Source organism: Vitis vinifera, chromosome 7, assembly GCF_030704535.1.
Source record: "Vitis vinifera cultivar Pinot Noir 40024 chromosome 7, ASM3070453v1".
In the NCBI taxonomy this organism is placed as follows: domain Eukaryota; kingdom Viridiplantae; phylum Streptophyta; class Magnoliopsida; order Vitales; family Vitaceae; genus Vitis; species Vitis vinifera.
In genome coordinates, this window is record NC_081811.1 from 19802941 (window position 1) to 19824305 (window position 21365).

At 37.7% G+C, this 21365-nt stretch overlaps 1 protein-coding gene across 1 annotated transcript in view; it reads right to left on the reverse strand.

The window, feature by feature from the left end:
* Positions 1-19769, reverse strand: part of LOC100261774 (uncharacterized) — a 30104-nt gene extending 10335 nt beyond the window's left edge. Inside the window, exons 1-12 of the mRNA XM_059738245.1 lie at positions 19325-19769; positions 17047-17156; positions 16550-16612; positions 16236-16422; positions 14432-14536; positions 14213-14343; positions 13544-14099; positions 11910-11975; positions 11655-11731; positions 3434-3712; positions 1694-2036; positions 1455-1607 (exon numbers count right to left, since the gene is read on the reverse strand). Coding sequence (XP_059594228.1) covers positions 1455-1607; positions 1694-2036; positions 3434-3712; positions 11655-11731; positions 11910-11975; positions 13544-14099; positions 14213-14343; positions 14432-14536; positions 16236-16422; positions 16550-16612; positions 17047-17156; positions 19325-19582 — 2328 coding nt within the window. The 5' untranslated portion in view covers positions 19583-19769. The remainder of the gene's footprint in view (positions 1-1454; positions 1608-1693; positions 2037-3433; positions 3713-11654; positions 11732-11909; positions 11976-13543; positions 14100-14212; positions 14344-14431; positions 14537-16235; positions 16423-16549; positions 16613-17046; positions 17157-19324) is intronic.
* Between the last annotated feature and the right edge of the window lie 1596 nt (positions 19770-21365).

A 21365-nucleotide genomic window follows, 5' to 3' on the forward strand; every position in this document is an offset into this window, starting at 1 on the left:
TGGGTGCTCCAGCGTGATAACTAGTAGAGCTGGAAACACTGATGGATAAATTTGGAATGCTAATAACAAATAAGGCTTGGGAAAGCAATGCTATTAAAATGGGTGCAAAAATATTAGTGCATGTTGCACTTAAAAACTTTCTCTAATTTTGATATTAAGCACAAAAACATATAAGCCAAAACCCCAGATATATGATTTTCAGATGCTACGTGCATGATTAGAACTGAGAATACACCAACTCCCATAATAATCCTAGGCTTAAAAAATATCCCTCATAGTTCATGTTGCTTCCTTCCACATGTGGTTCAAAAAAATATAAGATATCAAATAAATCAGGTGACATAAGTTCAATATAGGATTATCTTAAATAAATCAGGTGACATAAGTTCAATATAGGGTTATCTTAAATAAATCAGGTGACAGAAGTTCAATATGGGGTTATTTCCTTCCCACTGTAATTTGCATTTACAACAAATAGTAGTATATAATCTCAAGGAAAACAGCCAATCAATCAGATCTAATCAATTAACAGCATTTTTGCTCACAACCATGAAAAATAATAGTAACATGCCAATCAGAAAGCCTGGTGTAAAATTCTCCACATGATTTGCATTAAGCAACCTTCTCTTGAAACTACTCTATCAATGAGATATATGACTTGATTCAAGAGAACAAGTTTTTTTCACAGAAAAAACATTTTACATTAGTCTATTAGTGTAAAATCCCAACATGCCTATAGCATGTTCAAACTTTAGTCTTAATATATAAGAAACAAAACCACCTTTTCATTAATGTTAACATTAGTAGCTTTTTTCATGGTGAGAGGCAATAATATTTTTAGTTTGAAACATCTTGGAAATACTTCTAAAACTGCTCACACCTTGGAAATACCTCTTAAAACTGCACACATCTTGGAAATACTTCTTAAAACTGCATTATAATCAGACTAGAACCAATGTGGCTCGCTAAATGATTCAGCATTCAAGCTAAATCTTTTAACAATTTGCTTTTAGTAGTCAAAACTTGGATATGATTCTCAAATGCAGGAGGTATATTACCACTGTATGACAGTGGAATTTGGAACATTCAAATATCATCTATGTTGTGTGTGTGTGTGTAAGTGCTGGCACACAGGGGCATGCTAAAGTGACATAAAACAATGGCTGATCATCTTAAAAGAAGGGGAAACATTTTACAGAAACTTAGTAGAAGCATAAAGAGGGAGAGCATGGATACTAAAAAAAAGGGGGTTTCTAATATATAAAGTGCTTTGACAAATTTTTGGTTACAATTTACAGATGCACACACCATCAGGCACGATACATCCAAGCATACAAATATCAAATGTGGTTTTTTAAAACAAAAATAAAATAAAATAAAATAAAGGTTAAAAATAAAAATGAAAAGAAGGGCATAAGAACAGGAAACCTTGTTTAGGAAAGAAATAAAGGGACCTGCAAATTTACTCCAGCTGAATCTGAGTAGCATAATCCACCAGCAATACCGTCTTGATCATCAGCTTCTAGACGCAGATTTTCAATACCAGTAGTGCCAGTCAGTCTGCCTTCATTCAGTATGGCCTTAAAAAGAGAAGTTTTACCAGCACCCTACACAAGTAATACATTCTGTTACAGGACAAAGTAAAATTGTACATTTCTTTTTATTTGCACGTCTTATTGTTAAACATCAATACCTCAAGGCCAAGTAATCGCACTCTACGAGTTCTGAAATGAACTTCCTTGGACACAGTAGTGAAATCACTCAAACAAAATATAATAAAATCATTTAAACCTTCAGGGCAGACAAATTTTTTTCCCTCATTAAAGGCACCTGCACTGAGTTCCCTGTTGAGATTAACAGAGTCTGAATCAATAGAAGAAAACATGGGTGTTACTGGATCTGTCACTATCTGATGCTTTGGTGGTCGCTTCAATGGAGCTCCAACTAAAACTCGTATCCTTTGTAAATCTGGCTGTAGCCCATGATTTGAAGAGTAAGCTGGTGTTGGTGGAAAGGATTCCACTGTAGTTGCACACCTGAAAGAGAAAAGTAATGCAATATGATATCATGCACCAAATATAGAGACACCACTACAGAGTTTTCAAATGATTAAGTTGCATCATCAAGTTGTGAACATCTTTCAACAATGAGAAATAGCACAATATGACATCATGTAATGTAATATGATATCATGCACCAAACAGAAAACTCCATGAAGGTTTTGAATGTTAAAGCTATACCAGAAATACATGTCTGTGTATGTGCCTTTTTTTTAAATATAATTTATAATTAGGAATGTGCAACTTATTTGGCCAACATTCACATAATCTTTCCAAAAATGTGCTGGTTAGCCAAAATTTATACAATTTTTCCAAAAACAAAGAAGAATTTACTAGATGATCAATTGCATCAATGTCCAGATTATTTCAGCACCCACAGACATTAACAGGAAGAAGAGATATCTAAACACAAGTCCAGAAAAAAGCATAAACAAAAAGAAACAGAATAATTGCACTCTATGGTCCAGCAGGAGGGATTACTCTCTATATCTTCATCATCCAGAATCCAGATGTGGAATGATGAATATACACCAAAAATCTTTTATTGTATCATCATTCATATTGAAGTCTTATTTCCCGTTTCATTCAGCTATTTTTTGTCATTATTTTTTAACTTCAGAAAAAATCAACCCTCATATATTAAAGGCTTTATTGTTATTCAATTTGCTTCCTTTCAGCATTTAACTTTACTATGGCCTTTTACCAGGTTAGTAGGCTATATAATTGGTGATCTTGCTGTTAATACCCAAACTTCTGTTGCTTAAAATTCCAAGCTATTGCCCATGCTAGTCTTTTCTAGGAAAACATATGGTCGAATGCTTAACCTCTTCAAGTTCAATTCTCCAACCTTTTTCTTGTCTCAAGGTTTAGAGACCCTCCCATGAGTACACTAGACTACCCTCCTTTTTCACCTTGAATTTCAATTTTACTCATAATCTTTCTCACCTGGAAATTGATGAGCTCCTAGTCCTTATCATCTTTATTACATGTGATCTCATCACCTATGTTTCCTTATTTGAGGGTTTGGACTTTGACCTCATCGGTCTTATTCTTAATCAGTTCCTTCTTTATGGCCATGTTTAAATCTTCTGAAAACTCACTTTATCCCAATTCCCAACCTAATAAAAATGTCAATCACAATGACATGTTACAGTTGAAGAGACCTTATGAAGCCCTCAATCCGGACTGTGTTATGCATTCAGGGGTTGGTAAAACATGATCATGTTTTTCTATATTGTGGTGAAAACCCATAAGATCCTTACAAATTTTGTAACTACTAACTAATCATGTTAAATACATAAAAAGACTCTTGGAGACAAAGGAAGAAAGATGGTATATAAGTGGGGGTGAGGAGAAGTAAGAGAGGGCAATACCAGTTACCATTTACTTGTGCCTGAACTACTGAACACAGATGTAACCCAAAACCAGTAATATCAACTTTCAAAGGTTCTCCGTTCTTCTCACCAGGAACACCACTCCATCCAAGAGGAACGATAGAAGTAGCTGTTCGGATAACTGGAGACTCTACAATATGCCCAAGCTCTACAGTACCTGCAACTGAAAGACCAAGCCATTGTTGCAAATTTGGAAATTGCTGCATTTGCTCCATGCCCAAGAACAGTGCATTATCACTCATGCATAGGTCGTAGATTCTACATTGGTAAAGAGGGCATATAAGTCATAAGAACTACAGCATAAAAAATTCAAGCCAATTATATTGAAAAGAAATAGGAAGAGAATAAAAATCAGATCTACATAACAGTTACAGAGCACTAAGTTCCTTTTTTATCTTAGAAGTGGCATCCAATAAATCTGGAAATGACCATTGCTCAATTTTTTTCATGGGAAACTGTACTCAATGCCTTAAAAGGATTTTGAGGAACACACACTGAGGCTTGCCTTAAGGCAAAGTCCTATGACTTACCTTGAGGCTATGGCCTCAGCACAGGCTAACTGAAGCTTAAGCCTCACTCTTTCAAGGCATTCAGCCTTGAGGTTTTTGAGGAGCATGCCCTGAGGCTTTCCTCAAGGCAAGGCCCTATGAATTAGCCTTGAGGCTATAGCCCCAACACAGGCTAATTGAGGCTTAAGCCTCACCCTTTCAAGGCATTCAGCCTTGAGGCTTAAGCCTCATACATTCAATAGATTTTAATGGGTTTTTGAGTTGTTGGTATATATTTTACATGTCTTGGGATTTGGTCTTGGGCTTTGGCTTACCCTTTAAAAAAGAGAAAGAAAGAAAGAAAGAAAGAAAGAAAGAAAGAAAGAGAAAAGAAGAGCAAAGAAACAAAGAGATTGAAAAGAAGACAGAGGATTTGTTAGAGGGCAAGAGAATAGTGGCTGGCTCTTGGTCTTTTGCCCTCAGAGGACAGCAGCAACCTACTGGAGTTAAACATCAACACTGATGGGAGGATAATAGAGCAATAATAGTGATGGTGATACTAAAGATCATTTGATGGAGCCATGAGAGTGAATTGGATTATCAAAGACGAAAAGAGGAATTTAACTACACAGTACTGAAAACAACAAACACTTCACATGGTCTTGATGGTTTTCTTATCATTCTATGTTTATGTGATGCTTATTTTGCAATATTCTAAAGGTTTTTTTTTTTTTTTTGGTCTAAGTTGAGGCTTATTCATCGTTCTGCATTTGAGGTTGGTTAACTCATTGCTCCACCTCAAGGCTTACACCCATTTCACCTCAAGGCTCATGCCTCATTTCGCCTCATCTGGGCAAAACTTCTCAAGGTCATCTTTAACCCTTTAAAACATTGCCTATGATTGTACAATTTGGTAAAATTTTCCAAATGAAAAATTAATAAAGCACCCATAAAAAAATTTCCCATACATCAAGTAAAATGGGAGAGAGCGAGAGAGAGGGCAAGAGAGAGAGTGAGAGAGCGTGCGATGGAGAAGACGGAGAGAATAGCGAGGTGACTCGAAAAAGAAGGAAGGAGAGTAGCTTCATAGTGGAGTCCAAGATGTTCGAGATCGTCTTCAATGAAAGAAGAGGAAAACCCCAGTTTCTCATCGTGGAGAAGAAGAGAGGGGTCTCGTCATGGGTCCGATTAGGATCGGAAAGTTTAGGGCTTTTCATGGAGGGCCTAATCCACTGCATAAAGGACAAAAAAGAAGGGAAATGGGGAAAGGAATGGAAAGACAAGGGGAAATCGTATTCCCTAACACGTGGGTTTAACAGAGCGGGAGGGTTTCTAAGGTTGGGGGTTGTTGATTTGGAAAGAAAGAGATTTTGTATCTTTATACCGAGAGGCAAAGGGGACAAAAGGGGATGGGCGACTATGCCGGAGAAAATCCATCAAATGGAAGGATCGATTGGCAGAAGAGCAAACATGCAAGAAGCAAGGGTCGCGGGAAAATCTGCACCGGAGAAATCGTATGCGGCAGCCGTCAAGAGGACAAGCTAGAAAGATTCAAACTCAATCAATGTGAAGGTTAAAAGGGAGGAAACTCTAGGAAATTTGCAGAAGTTGGAGCACTGCATTGTTGCGAGCTGGAAATCCAGAACAGAGGGAGAAGAGGACCTGGAGAGATTGGGAAGATTATGGGCGAATTCTTGGGGCCTAAAAGGCAATTTAGGGCTAGCTAAATTGGAGAAGGGTAGGGCCTTGCTGGAATTTGAAGACCTGAAAGAGGCAAGACGCATCGTTTCCTCAGGGAGCAAAGTGTTGGGAGGGCTCTAATTAGGGCTAGAACATTGGAACCCTAGGACGGGTTGTTGGGCAGAGGAGGAGACAGAAAACGAAGTCTCGATCAAAATCTTAGGGCTTCCAATCTCGCTGTGGAGTCCGATGGTTTTAAAAAGAATAGGGGAAGAATGTGGGGGTTTTATAGCAGTCGATGATCGAACAAAGACGATGAGGGAGATTCAATGGGCTAGGCTTTTGGTCAAAACGAGAGGAGACTTTAGGCCGAGTGTGCTGGAAATTGAAGTAGAGGAGGATGTCTATGTCCTGTCGCTATGGTGGGAGATCAGACCGGTGGTGAGGATGAAGTACAGTGAAGCGTCTGGTCGAAGGAGTGACGAGGTTAGGGGTGATGTGAGTTCACACGCAGAGAAGCGCATGGGGAAGGACTGAAGGAGTTGGTAAGCGCGAGGCTCGAGACGCTGAACCTGCCAGATGATGTGAGGTATACGTAAGAGAATGGGTCGGGCCGAGAATTGGGAAACCGGATTCATGGCCCGGTGATCCGGGAATGGGCCCTCACAGATGGGCAAGCGCCTGGGTCGTCCCCATTAGGCCCATTAGTGGGTCTTAAAGAGGTGAAGAGGGCTAATGGGCCTGCTATGGCTAATGGATATTTGGGCTCAAAATCAAAAGAAGCGGCAAAGGAGGATGATGGATCAGAAGTAGGCCCATCGTCAAGGAGATGGGCTACAGAATTGGGCTGCCACAAGATGAGTGATTTTGAAGGTATGGAAAAGGCTGGCCCAGTCGCGCTAATTCCCCAAGCCCCAAGTAAGGGCCCTCAAGAGAAGGCCGGCCTCTTAGACTGCTTCATCTCCAGAAGTGGGCCCAGTTCAAAGGAGCCTCTTGTGGTCTAGGAATCAGAGGAGCTCAAGAGGCAGCAAATGAGTGCTTGCTTCTCAGTGACGGACCGGGCGCTTGAAGAGGAAGCTTTGAGGTATGAGTCGACTTTCCATTCTAAGGGAAAAAGGGTATTGGGGATATCTCATCTTCTCTCTCTTTATTCTGATCGGGCTCCGAAAGGGGAGTCTTTCGATCGCTCAAGGGGTATAGAGGAGGAATCATGGGGTGATAAAACAACATGGTTAACAGTGTATGAGGGGCCTACTGAGAATGATAATGGGTGCTGGGAATTGGGAGAGGCCAATAGAAACCGAGATATAAAGTCAAGGGTACGGAGGGGGATTCTGGCACGCCTGAAAACCAAGCTGCGGGAAAGGAGAAAGAAGAAAAATGGGAGAAAAGCAGTTTGGCAAAATTCAACCAATTTTTGGGATTTTCAACGGAGGGGTTGGAAAAGGAAATCCTGAGCTTCCTGATTAAAATCAGAAAGAGACGGGAGAAGATTCATAGCAAAGAGCTTCTGGAGAAGTCAAAGTTCAAAAGAGAATTAAAGAGGTTGGAATGCTCTGTCAATTATGAGGGAGGGAATAAGCAGAAAGGTCCTTCACAGGGCAAAGGGAATCAGATTGTAGTTGTCCAATGAAGCTAAAGGTTCTGAGTTGAAATGTGAGGGGAGCAAATGAAAGATCTGAAAGGAAAATTATTAAGTCTTTTATAAGGAATCAGATGGTGGATTTAATTTGTGTTCAGGAGACAAAAATTCAGGCAATGTCAGAGGGTCTTGTGAGAAGTTTAGGCTCTGGAAGATTTTTAGATTGGAGAGCTTTGAATACGGAGGAGGCTGCGGGCGGTATTCTGATTTGCTGCAACAAGAGGGCTCTGGATATTCTGGATTGGGAGGAGGGCCAATTCACGTTGTCTTGCAGATTCAAGATTGTAGAAAATGGGGCTTTTTGGGTGTTCACGGGAGTTTATGGTACGTTTACCAAAGTGGAAAGGGATGGCATGTGGGAAGAATTTGGGGGGATTAGAGGCCTTTGGGAAGATCCCTAGTGCCTAGGGGGGGATTTCAACATCACCCTGTTCCAAAAGGAAAGGAGCAGTCAGAAGAGAATTAATTCAGCAATGAGGAGATTTGCTGAGATTGTTGATGATCTCGGGCTGGTGGATCTTCCACTACAGGGAGGAGAGTTCACCTGGAATGGGGGTCTTAATAACCAGGCATGGGCGAGATTGGACAGGTTTCTAGTGTCCCCTAGTTAGTTAGATCAATTTAGTGGGGTTACTCAGAGCAAACTGTCTCGGCCAATTTCTGATCATTTCCCAATTGTTCTAGAGGGGGGTGGGATAAGAAGAGGCCCTACTCCGTTTAACGGAGTTCGAAAACATGTGGCTTAAGGTTGAGGGATTCAAAGACCTTGTTCGAACCTGGTGGCAGGAGATTGAAGTCAGGAGCAGTGCTCGTTATAGATTGGCTGCTAAAATGAAGGAAATCAAAAAGAAGTTGAAAGTATGGAACAAAGAGGTTTTTGGGATGCTGGAATGCAACAAATCTTCAGCCCTACAGCAAGTAGATTTCTGAAATCGGGTGGAAAGCGAGAGAAGCTTGACTGTGGAGGAAACAGAATTAAAAAAAGAAGCAAAAGAAAGCTATAAAAAGTGGGTGCTTTTGGAGGAAGTCCATTGGAGACAACTTTCAAGGGAGATTTGGCTAAGGGAGGGGGATAGAAACACGGGTTTCTTCCATCGAAAGGCAAGTGCTCATCGTAGAAACAACGCTTTGGACAGAGTTAAGGTTAATGGGGAGTGGCTGTCAGAGGAGCAGGAGGTGAGGGAAGGAATTGTTAACACGTTTCAGCAGATGCTTTCTGAAGATATGGAATGGAAGGCGGATATTGGAAGACTTCAGATTGATCACATCAGCCAGCAACAAGCGGAGAATTTGGAGGTCCCCTTCACAGAGACTGAGATTCATACGGCATTGATGGAGATGAATGGGGATAAAGCCCCTGGTCCGGATGGCTTTACTGTAACTTTTTGGCAAAACGCTTGGGATTTTACTAAAAAGGAGATTCTGGATATGTTTAAAGAGTTTCATGAGCATAACTCTTTTGTTAAAAGTCTCAATAATACATTTCTGGTCTTGATTCCTAAGAAAAGTGGGGCTAAGGATCTTGGAGATTTTAGACCTATCAGCCTCTTGGGGGGGCTCTATAAACTTTTGGCTAAAGTTCTAGCTAACAGGCTCAAAAAAGTGATTGGTAAGGTGGTCTCCACTGCCCAGAATGCCTTTGTAACAGGAAGACAAATTCTTAATGCGTCCTTAATTGCTAATGAGGTGATAGATTCGTGGCAGAAAAGAAAAGAGAAGGGCCTTATATGCAAATTGGATATAGAAAAAGCTTATGACAGCATCAATTGGAAATTTTTAATGAAGGTCTCACAAAAAATAGGCTTTGGGGCTAAGTGGTTAGGGTGGATGTGGAGTTGCTTGTCCTCAGCCAAATTCTCAGTTCTGGTTAATGGAGTGTCAGCTGGTTTTTTCCCTAATACTAAGGGGCTTAGACAAGGAAATCCTCTATCTCCCTATCTCAATGTTATGAGAATGGAAGTGTTGGATGTCCTCATTAGGAGAGCTATGGAGGGGGGATACTTATCAAGGTGCATCATTCGGGGTGGTAGTAGACCCACTTTGAACATCTCCCACTTATTTTTTGCTAATGACACAATAGTGTTCTGTGAGGCAAGCAAGGAGCAATTAACTCACTTAAGTTGGATTCTTCTTTGGTTTGAAGCGACTTCAGGCCTAAGGATTAATCTAGCCAAAAGCGAAATCATCCCAGTTGGAGAAGTGGAGGAGATTCAAGAGCTGGCAGTTGAGTTAGGTTGCAGGGTGGGATCCTTGCCCTCTCAATATTTGGGACTCCCTCTAGGGGCTCCTAATAGGGCTCCTTCTATGTGGGATGGAGTGGAAGAGAGAGTAAGGAGGAGACTTGCGCTTTGGAAAAGGCTACATTTCCAAAGGGGGGAGGATCACTCTTATAAAAAGCACCTTGGCTAGCATGCCAATATACCAAATGTCTATTTTCTAAATGCCCAAGACTGTTGCTAAAAGAATAGAAAAAGTTCAAAGAGACTTTCTATGGGGGGGAGGAAACTTGGAGGGGAAAATTTATCTAGTTAAATGGGATGTGGTTTGCACAGACAAGAACAAGGGTGGGCTAGGCTTAAGGAAAATAGTCATGTTGAACAAAGCCTTGCTTGGTAAATGGATTTGGAGGTTTGCTTGCGAAAAAGATAATCTTTGGAAGCAAGTGATCACAACGAAGTATGGGCAAGAGGATCGTGGTTGGAGGTCAAAGAAGGCTAATGGGGCGGTTGGAGTAGGGGTTTGGAATGAGATTTTGAAAGAATCTGATTGGTGCTGAGATAATCTGGTGTTTCTAGCTGGGAAGGGCACCAAAATCAGATTTAGGAAAGATATTTGGTGCACTGATACACCGCTGTCCCATTGCTTCACTCACCTCTTTGTTATGGCTACGCATAGAGATGCAACAATTGAGGAGACGTGGGATCAAAATTCTGGTCAAGGAGGCTGGAATCTAAACTTTTTGAGAGACTTTAATGATTAGGAGTTGGATATGGTTGGGGATTTGCTTTATATCTTGAGGGGTCATAGGCCTTCTTTGGAGGAAGATTCAGTTGTGGAGGCGAGAAAGAAATGGTCAGTTTAGGGTCAAGGAAGCTTATAGGTTGTTGGTCAATCCTAATGACACAGTATTTCCTTCAAGGTGCATATGGGTGGATAGGGTGCCAACTAAAGTTGCTTTTTTCGCTTGAGAGGCGACGTGGAGGAAGGTGCTCACTCTGGACAAGCTCCAAATAAGAGGGGTGCAACTTCCTAATTGTTATTTTTTGTGTGGTTGTGAAGAAGAAAATGTAAATCATATTCTTATACACTGTATAGTGGCTAGAGCTTTGTGGGATATTATTCTTGGGTTAGTAGATGTTAAATGGGTCTTTCCAAAAACTGTAAAGGAAGTCTTAACTACCTGGAGGAGCCCCTTTGTGGGGAAGAAAAGGAAAAAGGTTTGGAAATCCATACCGTTGTGTATTTTTTGGACGGTTTGGAAGGAGAGGAATAGACTATCTTTTAGGGAGGATGTGTTGAACATCCAGAAATTAAAGAATTTTTTTGTTTGTAACTTATGGAGCTGGGCCAAATTGTATTTAGGCGAGGAGTCTCTCTCCCTTATAGGCTTTTTGGAGTGGGTAGCATCCACTTAAGGGGAGGTGAATCTTTTCTGGTCTTGTTGCTCTTTTTTGAGGCCTTAGCCGCCTTGTATACTCCATGTATGCTTTGTGGCTTTTAGCCTCTTTTTAATGCATATCTTGTTTGTCTCATATTTGAGCCTTCAATCTTGGATTAGGAAGCTTCCCCAATTCTATTACAATGCTCAATTGATCTAAAATTAGATCAGAATATGTTCTTCTCATAATTGGTTAATTAGTAAGCACTAAATTTGCTTCTGGATTCGAGCTTAAAAGGATGATTCCTTCTATTCATCAAGTGCCACAGAATTCTGAAGGTTTCCAAAAGTTTAACCAGAGGAATACAACCTTAGTTTTCTCCAAGTTCCATCAAAATCCATTTAATTTTTTGGAATATTGATCACAAATAAAAAATGATAAGATACACAAATGAAAACAATTAAAATGCTCAACCTAAGCAATTCAAACATCCTATGTCTCACGTCCCACAGACATGATAATGATTTGAAACAAGAACTGTATGAGCATAAAATCAATATAGGGACATATATTGAATAAAAAAAGAAGTTTTACAATGAAGAAGAGAAAATTAAATGACAACCAGAAAAACGTCAGAAGTCCAAACTATCTTAAGGTGCATATATGTATACAGGTACAACATGCTTACAGGAAGAAATAACAAAAACCACAAACTACAAGTCAAACACAACCGATCACTACAAATAACTAATAATAAAGGACATATACTTCCCAAACACATAAGAAAATACCTCTGAAACCGAGACCTATATGACTTCATTGAATGTGACTGAAACCGTTCCCTTAGTTCAGCAATCACAGATTTGACCTGAAAATGTCTTTGCCAGAACAAAGCAAACAAAATGAGAGATTGCAGAAATCTACTAGCTTATACTCATAAAACAGAAAGAAAAACAAGGCTATTGTAAATCATTTTTGTGCAGGATCAAATCCAAAAATAAATAAATAAATCTAAAATAAGACAAGTGAGCAAAGGAAGCTCGTACAGATGTCAACTTTGAGTACTCTGCCCCTGACAGTGATTCCACTGATGAATTGCCCAACAGATAGAGCTGTTACAAAATGAGATTTTTTGATGAACTCATTACCATGAATAAATAAATAATAGCATAATCCTATGAAAAACATCAAGTTATAGCCTACACAATTTATTCTAATAGACTTTAATTACCTAAGCACAACTTTAGTGAGGCAAATTAGAATATCTCAGGGGTGAATAAAGGTCTGTTAAAGAGTTCTGCTTTGAGCCCAGCGAAGGGAACAGAGGCATGAGCAAGGAAGGATCCCTGAGTTTATCTCCTGCTCTATTCCCCTTGAGAGAACACGTCTTATTCTCCTAGCTTCTCTTGCATGCAGTCCTAAGAGTGCTATTGACTTTCTGTATCAATTTACAATCTTAACCATAAATATTGAAATCTACAATTTGAGGCAAGGGATAAGAGGAAACAGGTGAACCTAGAAAATGTGCTGCAAAGCCAGAACCACACAAAACTCCCTATGCCAAAGCAGTTAAGCGCAAGGAAGTTCGAGCAGAAGAGCTTCCAGGATAGCAAGCTAGAGAAAAGATTGCCCATGCATTCTTTAGCTGGGGGGCAGCAAGGAAAGCACAATAAGACACATGTCTCAGACCTATCTGATAACAGAGAACTTTAATAGTAATCTAGAAAGGAAGGAAGAGATGCTAGGAGTGATGTAAACAAAAGATGGAGGTCAATTTGCCCATCCATATCATGATCTCTTGCCAGGACAAAGAAATCCAAGGATTTATGGTAATGCTTATGGAAATACTGACTAGTTTAACGGTCATAAAAAAAGTGCCACACATGGGTCGATTGTGATGCTGACATTCATTTCAATACCTTTTAGGTTCCATAAAAACTCTTCCCCTTTAGTTTTAATAGATTTGTATGGTAATTCAAATTTGGCATTGTTGAATGGAGTTAGAAGTAGTAAAGGAAGGACAATCTATCACTTAACGGTTTTTGAAACATGGCTTGGCATCATAAACATGATGAATTCATTGAACAAGAAAGCCTCATTCCCAGAAAGTAAAAGGAATCCTACGTGATGACAGACTTGGCCTGGCCAAGAGTTGCCTAAAGCCATTTCGTTTTTGTGGCTTCTCTGGTTGTGATGTGTATTCTTTAAAGCCCTGTCTCAGTAAGGTCATATAGTTTTTCATTATTATGAAACATCTAATTGGCAAAGACCAAGCCAAAACTCATCCTTGGAGAAGTGGATCCAGAAACATACAATTACTTGTCAACTATTAGTTTGCAGAGCTTCTAATTCAGTCACAATCCTCAAGTAGAACAAAAAGCATAAATTAAACCTCTACAAAAGAAAAAAGGGGTGGAAAATTATCTTATTTGTTCCAAGGTGGAATCATAAATAAAATATAACAGCAATAATATCTCTCTCACAACCTAAAAAACAGCTAGTTAGAGAAACAACCTTAACGAGTTAAATCAATCACTATCTAGATATGAACTCACCACAAGAAGTTAGTGGAGCTCAATACCAAACAAGTAACAGAAAACAGCTTACCATAGCTGCATCTAACTATGCTCACACAAACCACACAAATGGACAAAATGGAGTATCAGTTCATAATAACTACCTGTCCAAATGGTACATATGAAGGCAAATAAGGCACTCTACGCCATGCCCTATTATTTACACGATCAGAGTTGCTTTTTCCTTCTAACTTTTTAGTTGTTGCTACATCCCCTTTATCCATGTCAGAAAATGGTTTAAGAGAGATGCCATCAGAACCCTCCTGGATTTCAAGAGACTGCGGCTCAACCACCATATCATCTATTGAAGAAGCTAGAGCAGAATCGTTTAGAGATGTTTCAATGGGATCAACTTGTTTTCCTCTGTATTTGCTCAATTGTCTCTTAACACTCTCTAAAGGAACAAGTCTTGAAAGTCTCCAAAAAGAACTCTGCACAGGGCCTAAACCCAGTACCAGTTGCTCCCCCTCATTCTCTTTTGGCTTGTCTGCCCTTAGTTTTTCCCCTTTTAAGGTTGATGAATTAATAATTCCAACATCAGCAGGCATTAGTTGTGCATTATAGTGATGAAAATAAGCAGGTGACAAGATGCGAGGCACCAGATCCTCCGGAATGCAGTAAGTCTTGAAATAATGGTGCCATCCTTTTCTATTAACATAACTGAAAGAGGAAATAAGCAGACAAAATTATGCAACGGAGAATTTAATGTCGAAGAAAACAAAAAAGAAGACAACATGGAACTTGCATATGCCAAAAAACCATGTGAAACTTACTCTTTTAATGCAGCATTTCCGACCGGGGGCTGGGAGAATGTTATACATTTGACAGCAACTTTTTCATTTTCTTTTGATAAAGAGGAAGCAGAAATAACTCTCAAAATTGCGAGGGTGGCCAATGCTGCTACCTACAAAATCAACATGGAGCAAACAATAAAAACCAAGAAAATAAAGCTACTGGGTAGAAGTTGAAAAAAGTGCATTAACCAAACTTACTGCTCCACCAAGTGAATGACCACAAAGAACAAGTTTCCGTTTCTTCTTCTGAGCCAGCCTGTACAACTCCAAAGCAGGTATCCCTTTAGCACGAGCCAAGAAACCCTAGAGAAGAATTTCCACCAAATAAACATTTACAAAGAAATATCTATATAGAAGAATGTGGATGATATATCAAATTGATAAAACAAGCTCTTAAATCTCACTACGGATGGACATATCATAGGGATATTTTAAAACAGACCAACAACAATTTCATTTTAGAGTAATACACAAAAATTATCACCAAAACATGGACAAAATAAACAAATTTTGGATGGCATTAATAAAACAATAATGCATCATTTAAAAATCGAAAACATTATAAATAAATTGCACACAATGCGATCACTTGATTGTTTTGCATTTGACATTTTCGGTTCCAGATGCGAGATCCTGGTCTTTATCTTCTTCAGGGCTTTTTACAGTCAAGTCTTTCTTTCTTGCCTTATCTCATTGCTCTGATTCTCCTCCAGTTTTCCCTACTAAGTTCGTTTGGAATTCTCAAGTCCCTTTCAAGGTTAAGTCCTTTGTCTGGTTGGTGGCATACAAGAAGGTAAATACCAATGACTTGCTATAATTGAGAAGACCTCACAAAGCCCTTAGTCCGGATATTTGTAAGTTGTGCATGAGGTATGGAGAATCAGTAGATCATCTTTTCCTATATTGTTCTTTGACATTGGGGTTATGGCACAGATTATTTCAGTTAGCCAAGATGGATTGGGTTCTCCCGAGGAGCATTTCCGACATGCTATCCATCACTTACAGTGGCTTTGGTTTATCGAGGAGAGGGATAGTTTTATGGCAAGCTGCGTGCATGGCTTTAATTTGGGTTGTGTGGCAGGAGAGAAATGCGATGATTTTTTAAGATAAAGCAAGGAATCCAAAGAGTCTTTCGGATTCTATTTTTTTCCTTGCTTCTCTTTGGGCTTTTTCTTCCAAGGTTTTTAAGGGAACCCTCCTTATTGTGTTACAACTTGATTGGTTAGCGGCGTGTAATTCCGATGGGTTGGTTTAGCTTAGAGTAGTTGTTCGTTATTACAGTATATTTTTTTATTTTTGGTTTCTTGTAGACTAGTTTTCTTTGGTGGGAGGATTCCTCATCCTTCTCTTGTACTTCTTTTTTCTATTAATATATTCCTTTGTCGTTTCCTATCAAAAAAAAAAAATTGCACACAATGAAAAAGGGGTGGCTCAACAAACATATAGGTTAGCAATCAATACAATACCATATTGATATCACAAAACAAATATCTTCACATTAAATTATTTTTTGTATAATAATTTACTAAAAGTTATAAGTGCCAATGAAATTGTAGAGATAAAAAATGATGGACCTGTAGAAATGCCTGAAATTAACCGATGTATAACTAGGAAATCTGCTAGCTATTGCCCACTATCCTCGTTAATCTTTGGAGTAAAGAAATGTGTTGTCAAAATTATAAGGAATAGTGAGAATAAACAGATACAATTATTTTAATCTAGCTTTCTTGATGATATCAAGCAAGAAATTGTCATTATCATATATCATTTGAGAAACAACTTGTCTTAACCCAAAAATTTCAAATATCTCTATTTTCTCAATCTCTTGTGATATTTCTTGATATTTTGGTCAGGAAAAGTTAGAAGATGAAACTGAAGTTGCAATTTTTCTCTATAAGCTCAAAGTCCAACATCTGAAGCAATATCTCAATGAATATTGTTCAAGATTTTGGTCCATACTGTAGGTCATAATGACCAAAAGTAGATAAGACTACAATCTGACCCGATGAACAGCAGGTTTAAGTTTAGGTGGCTTTGGTTTTGTTTCAAGGGGCTTCATGATGTTCTCTGCATTTTTATTTCTAGCTGCAACTTGGTCAGATTTAATAGCTTCAATCGCCTCAGTATCCTCAACAGCATCCTCATGAAATATGGCACCTTGCAGAATATTAGCATCAGCCATGACATCCCTGAAAAATACAAAAAGAAAATTCATGTTAGGGAGTAATAGACACCCAGAATAATAGAAAAGAGAAATGTTATAATTTTTAAAGAGATAAACACTTAAATAGATGAACAGCAGGTCATCCATCTTACTTATACTGCTTTGTTCCAATAAAGGAAGCAAATAATGTGTCACCTGCTTCTGCCAACAGATACCTGCAAGGAAAACAATGTAAAAAATTAAAAAATAAAACATAAAACCCATATTTGAAACATAATATTTGAACTTCATCAGAAAAAACCTCCATAAGAACATCTTAAACAATGTTATGTTTTACTAATGTTCTGAAGTTCTTTATGTTTAGAATAAAATAAAAGATTGTTGATATTATCTTGAAAAGCCAAGCGCATGTTATGCAATTATAGACAAAATCTGCCAAGAGTTCTTCAAAGAACAACAAATCACTACTATTTGTAAGATTCAACACTTCACAACATAGAGATGAATAAAACCGAACTCCCAAGAATAGGAAAGTCTATCCCCAGAATTTAATTTTAATGTAACTTGTCAAAATCAGCAGACAATTAGATGGCAGTTACTGAAAGGGAAATTAAGACATGATATCCACTCAGCAAATGAACAAAAAAACCTGTGAGGAACATGGTCCGAAGAAGGCTGCACGCGCTCTAGATAAACGATTTGTCCTCCAAAGTCAGCCTTAAATTTGTTCACAGCTCGAACAATCTCAGTAGTAGGTCTCTACCATGATAAGAGAATAAATATCATAAATTGATGCAAACTTTTTAAAATATTACAAAAATAATTATAACGAAGAACCGTTCTACCTTACATCTTTTTTTTTTTGGTTTGTTTGATAGGCAGAACTGTTCTACCACACATCACTTGAGTAATTGTGTTCTATGATTAAAAGCAGCTCTAGAAAACTACATAACAAGGGAAACTGTAGGAGCTCTCTAAATGAGCTAGAACAGTGACACACACCTATATATCTGAGCCTCACTCAGCACAATGTGGACACAACACAAATGTATATCAGAAACACATTCTAATTTTGTGTTTGTCCTAGGAAAAAATTTATTGAGAAAGTAAAATATGTAAGGCAAAAGGTTGACAGATCCTTTAATAAAATACTCCTACTGAAGCTATACAAAGTTAAAATTGACTGGGATAGAAAAGCGAAAAAACAGATCCCTTGTTCTATGGAAAAAATTAGTGAAGACCAGATCCATACAGATGATGCCCTTAGATAGTTCTTTCTCTAGGCTACTATACAGGGGGTCATCATATCTCCAAGAAAATACGTCCTTCTTTCTAGGGTCATTCGTGTCCCTCACAGTCCACAAAATGATTGTAAGTGTCATTATATAGCCAATATATCACCCCTTCCCCTTTTATGACTTACAAAAAAAAACCCTTTTAACTTTTTCAATTGCCATTGCCAGAGTTGATTGTGCACCATTTTTTTAGACAGTTGGTACATCAACTATTATAGTTTTCACCATAAAAGGTTTTCCCACTTTGAGTCAATCCCAATGCCCACTTTTGGGAGGATACCTGCCTTCAGGCGGATACGTCCCTCATAGTAGGTGCCTGAGCAGAAGCAAAATACTCACTTCCAAGTGGACCTACAGTGAAGCAAATGCTCACTTCCAAACAACCCATGCTATAGCTATAAAATCAAATTTTATTGCTTCACATGATTAGATATAAAAATGCACAAAAGAATCAGAAAAGTTAACTATTTAAGTAGAGGCCTGTTTGGATTTGCTTCTTTCAATAAGGCCCTAAGTGAATTGGCTTTTGAAAAGACAAAAGCTCTTTTTAAAGCTTTAACAAGAGTTTCTATACATGTTTGAATAATTTTATTAAAGCTTCTAACCTATAGAAAAGCTTAATCTAGAAGCAAGGACAATATCACTACTTCTAGAAGCCCTAATTTGGTTTATGCAGGAAGTTTTTTCATGTTTAATAAAAAAATTCACATTACCAATATTGCTACTTCGAAAACATGCTTTGACATTAGCTTCAACTTCTAATTAGAGTCGTAAACAAAAAGCTATCTCCAACAAAGTCTAAATGCTTCTGGATGTGTTTGGGTAGTTTCACGAAAAGAGATTTTAGTTTAAAAAATAAAAGCAGGCCCTTAATATTAAAGCCAAATCAACATTGCTTCCTATAGAGCTCTTCTTTTCTAGCTAATGCAAAAAATTAGCTTCATGTTCAATTGAACTTTTGTCATATCAAGACAGACCATTGAAATCATAGATTTGGTTTCAGCTAAAGCCAAAAACAAGAAGTCATTGCAGATGAGGCCTGAGATGTTTCATTCTGTTAGCAACTAAACAAATCATAATTATTAAACATTCACATCTTTGTAAGGCCAATCGATAATATGAAATGCAACCCACTGAACATCCAAAGACACATTTTATAATGAACAAACAACCACGTTGTAATTCGCTACTAACTTAAAAACTAAGTTACAAAAGTGTATAAAAAATCAGCCTATCAAAAAAGACCTACATAATAAATCATTTATTCACGTGCTTAATAAATTATAATGCAGAAACACTCCAAAAAGCTAAATATTAGAATATTTAGACAGTACATTTTCCCAGCAACCAAACAAAACATAGTTGGAAATATTTCATACCTTGTAAATGCAATTGATATTCTGAAACACATTTCATCAGATATCCAAAAACACTATTTTATCATTAAAATCCAAAGCTGTAATGTAGTCCAAACTCCAAAACGGAGCAAAAAAACCCAAACAAAACCACATAAAAACAATCGTATTTAAATATTTAAAACGCACGATTAAAACAACTTCAAAAACGCCTAATATTTAAATACTCGAACATCTCATTTTCCCAGCAACCAAACAAAGCCCAACAGATCCATACCTTGTAAACGCACTCAGAGAGAACCATGCAACAGAGAATTTCCTGCAAATCAGAAATGGAATCGGCCTTAACGGCATGGCAGAGATCGTGAAGCTGCTTTCTTCGGCGCTCGTACTCCTCCTGAAGCTTCTTCCTCTGCTCTCTGTCGTTCTTCCATGGCCACCGCATCCTCCACTGCAGCGGACCCCACGAGACCTTCAGCATCTTCGCTCTTTGGTCTTTGATCCATGATTCCACTCTCTGCTGCAGAGTCTCCATCCTCCATGCGCCAAAATCCTAACTCGAACCCTAACCCTAGCTTAATCGCGATTGATGAGATGCGTTATCCAGAAAGCATATGCCCAGGATGAAACTGAAGAAAGTTTTGGCTTCTCTTGGGTTCGTTTTCTTCGCTTGATTTTCAGGCTTTCGGATTAAAAGTAAATTACCTTAAAATGAAGAAAATAATGTAAATAAATAAAATTTTATTAATTTATTAATGGTTTGGTAGGAAAATGGGAATAAATTTGAAAATTCTAGCATAATCCAAATGTATTAAAATTACTCCGATTGTAAAACTAACTTATAAAGAATTTGATTTTCTTTTACTACCTTATTATCAAATATATTCTATCTCACGTCTTCTTATTCTGTATTGACTTATAAACAAACTTATTTTGTATTGACTTTTCTTATTGCCTTTTCTAATTTATCTTTCACATCTCTCTTTTTTTTCGTAAAAAATTTAATTTCCTATCTAAAGATGCCTACTACTACCTTCTCACCATAATATCGATAATTCTTCTTTTACTTTTTACCTTTCCACTCCCATTGGATAGTTGTCTTTTATGGATCATTTCTACTTTTTCACAAGCTTAGGCAAAGAACTGTGTCAATCCAATACTAATGCACTAGGCTCACAAGAGTCAAGGACAAAGCAAGTGATGTTCTTTTTAAAATAGAGGAAATGGAAGGTATGGTTAAATCTCAACTTCTTTACTAGCTTCTAGTTTGTGTATTTTAGGAGGAGCGGGAAGCTTTTTAAAGAAATTCAAGGGTGGTCGAATATCAGGTTTTTCCTTCTACTAGTGTGGTCATTGCCTTTTTTCAAGTGCTCTTTCGCGTCTCTCCCATTTTGTGCAAAAGAAATCTACTTTATCCCGACAAGCTATTGATGGTCTTCATTGTCCAAACCTCACTCCATTCCCACTATAGGGTTTTCTTTGGAATATCTTTTAAGCCTATGGAATGCCTAAAAAGGGAAAAATAAGATAAATTGGAAGTTTTCATCATTTACTTATCATTGCATATTTTTGGTAACAAAAGGATTTAAAGTTTTGATTTCTTTGTTGTTTTTATTTTTTATGGTTTCTTATGAGATAATATCGAGTTTCAATGTTGATGGGTCTCAAATAGAGTTCAATCATTTCATGCTCAAAACTACTTTTACTTTGATACAAACTACTTTTTTTTTTTTTTTTTTCAACCCCATTTCTCAAAATCTTTTCCAATAATTTTTATTGAATGGCAAAATTTTGCATGGGCGAATGATATGGTTTCCAAAGAGTGGGGCAAATTTCGTAGTTCCTACGTAGAGGAAAGCAATAGCATCGTTTTGGCTCTTAATATTTTGCTTAAAATACAAATGAGCTTCATGTTTCATTTGGACAAATGAGTGATTATTATTATTTTTACTATTGCATGCTTTTAAGTCAAACTGTAACTCATTTAACAATGTTTGATATCGTGAAATGGACCATACATGGACATGTTGTTTCATGCTTTTATACAGATGAGATCATTTATATTTTCAAGATAAAATTTTGTAGATAAATAGCTTCTATTATGACTATCTTCCCAAATAAATAAGTTTTTTTTTAAAAAAAAAACAATGTATTTGTATTCATAAAATAATATAATATATTTTATTTATTTTGTAGAGGGATTAAGAATATATGAATTATATGGAATTAAAAAGATTTAAAGGAATATGAAAAATATTAAATTAAGAAGAGTCTTGTGGTGGTGTGTTGGAAATTACGATTAATTTCTATATTTAGTG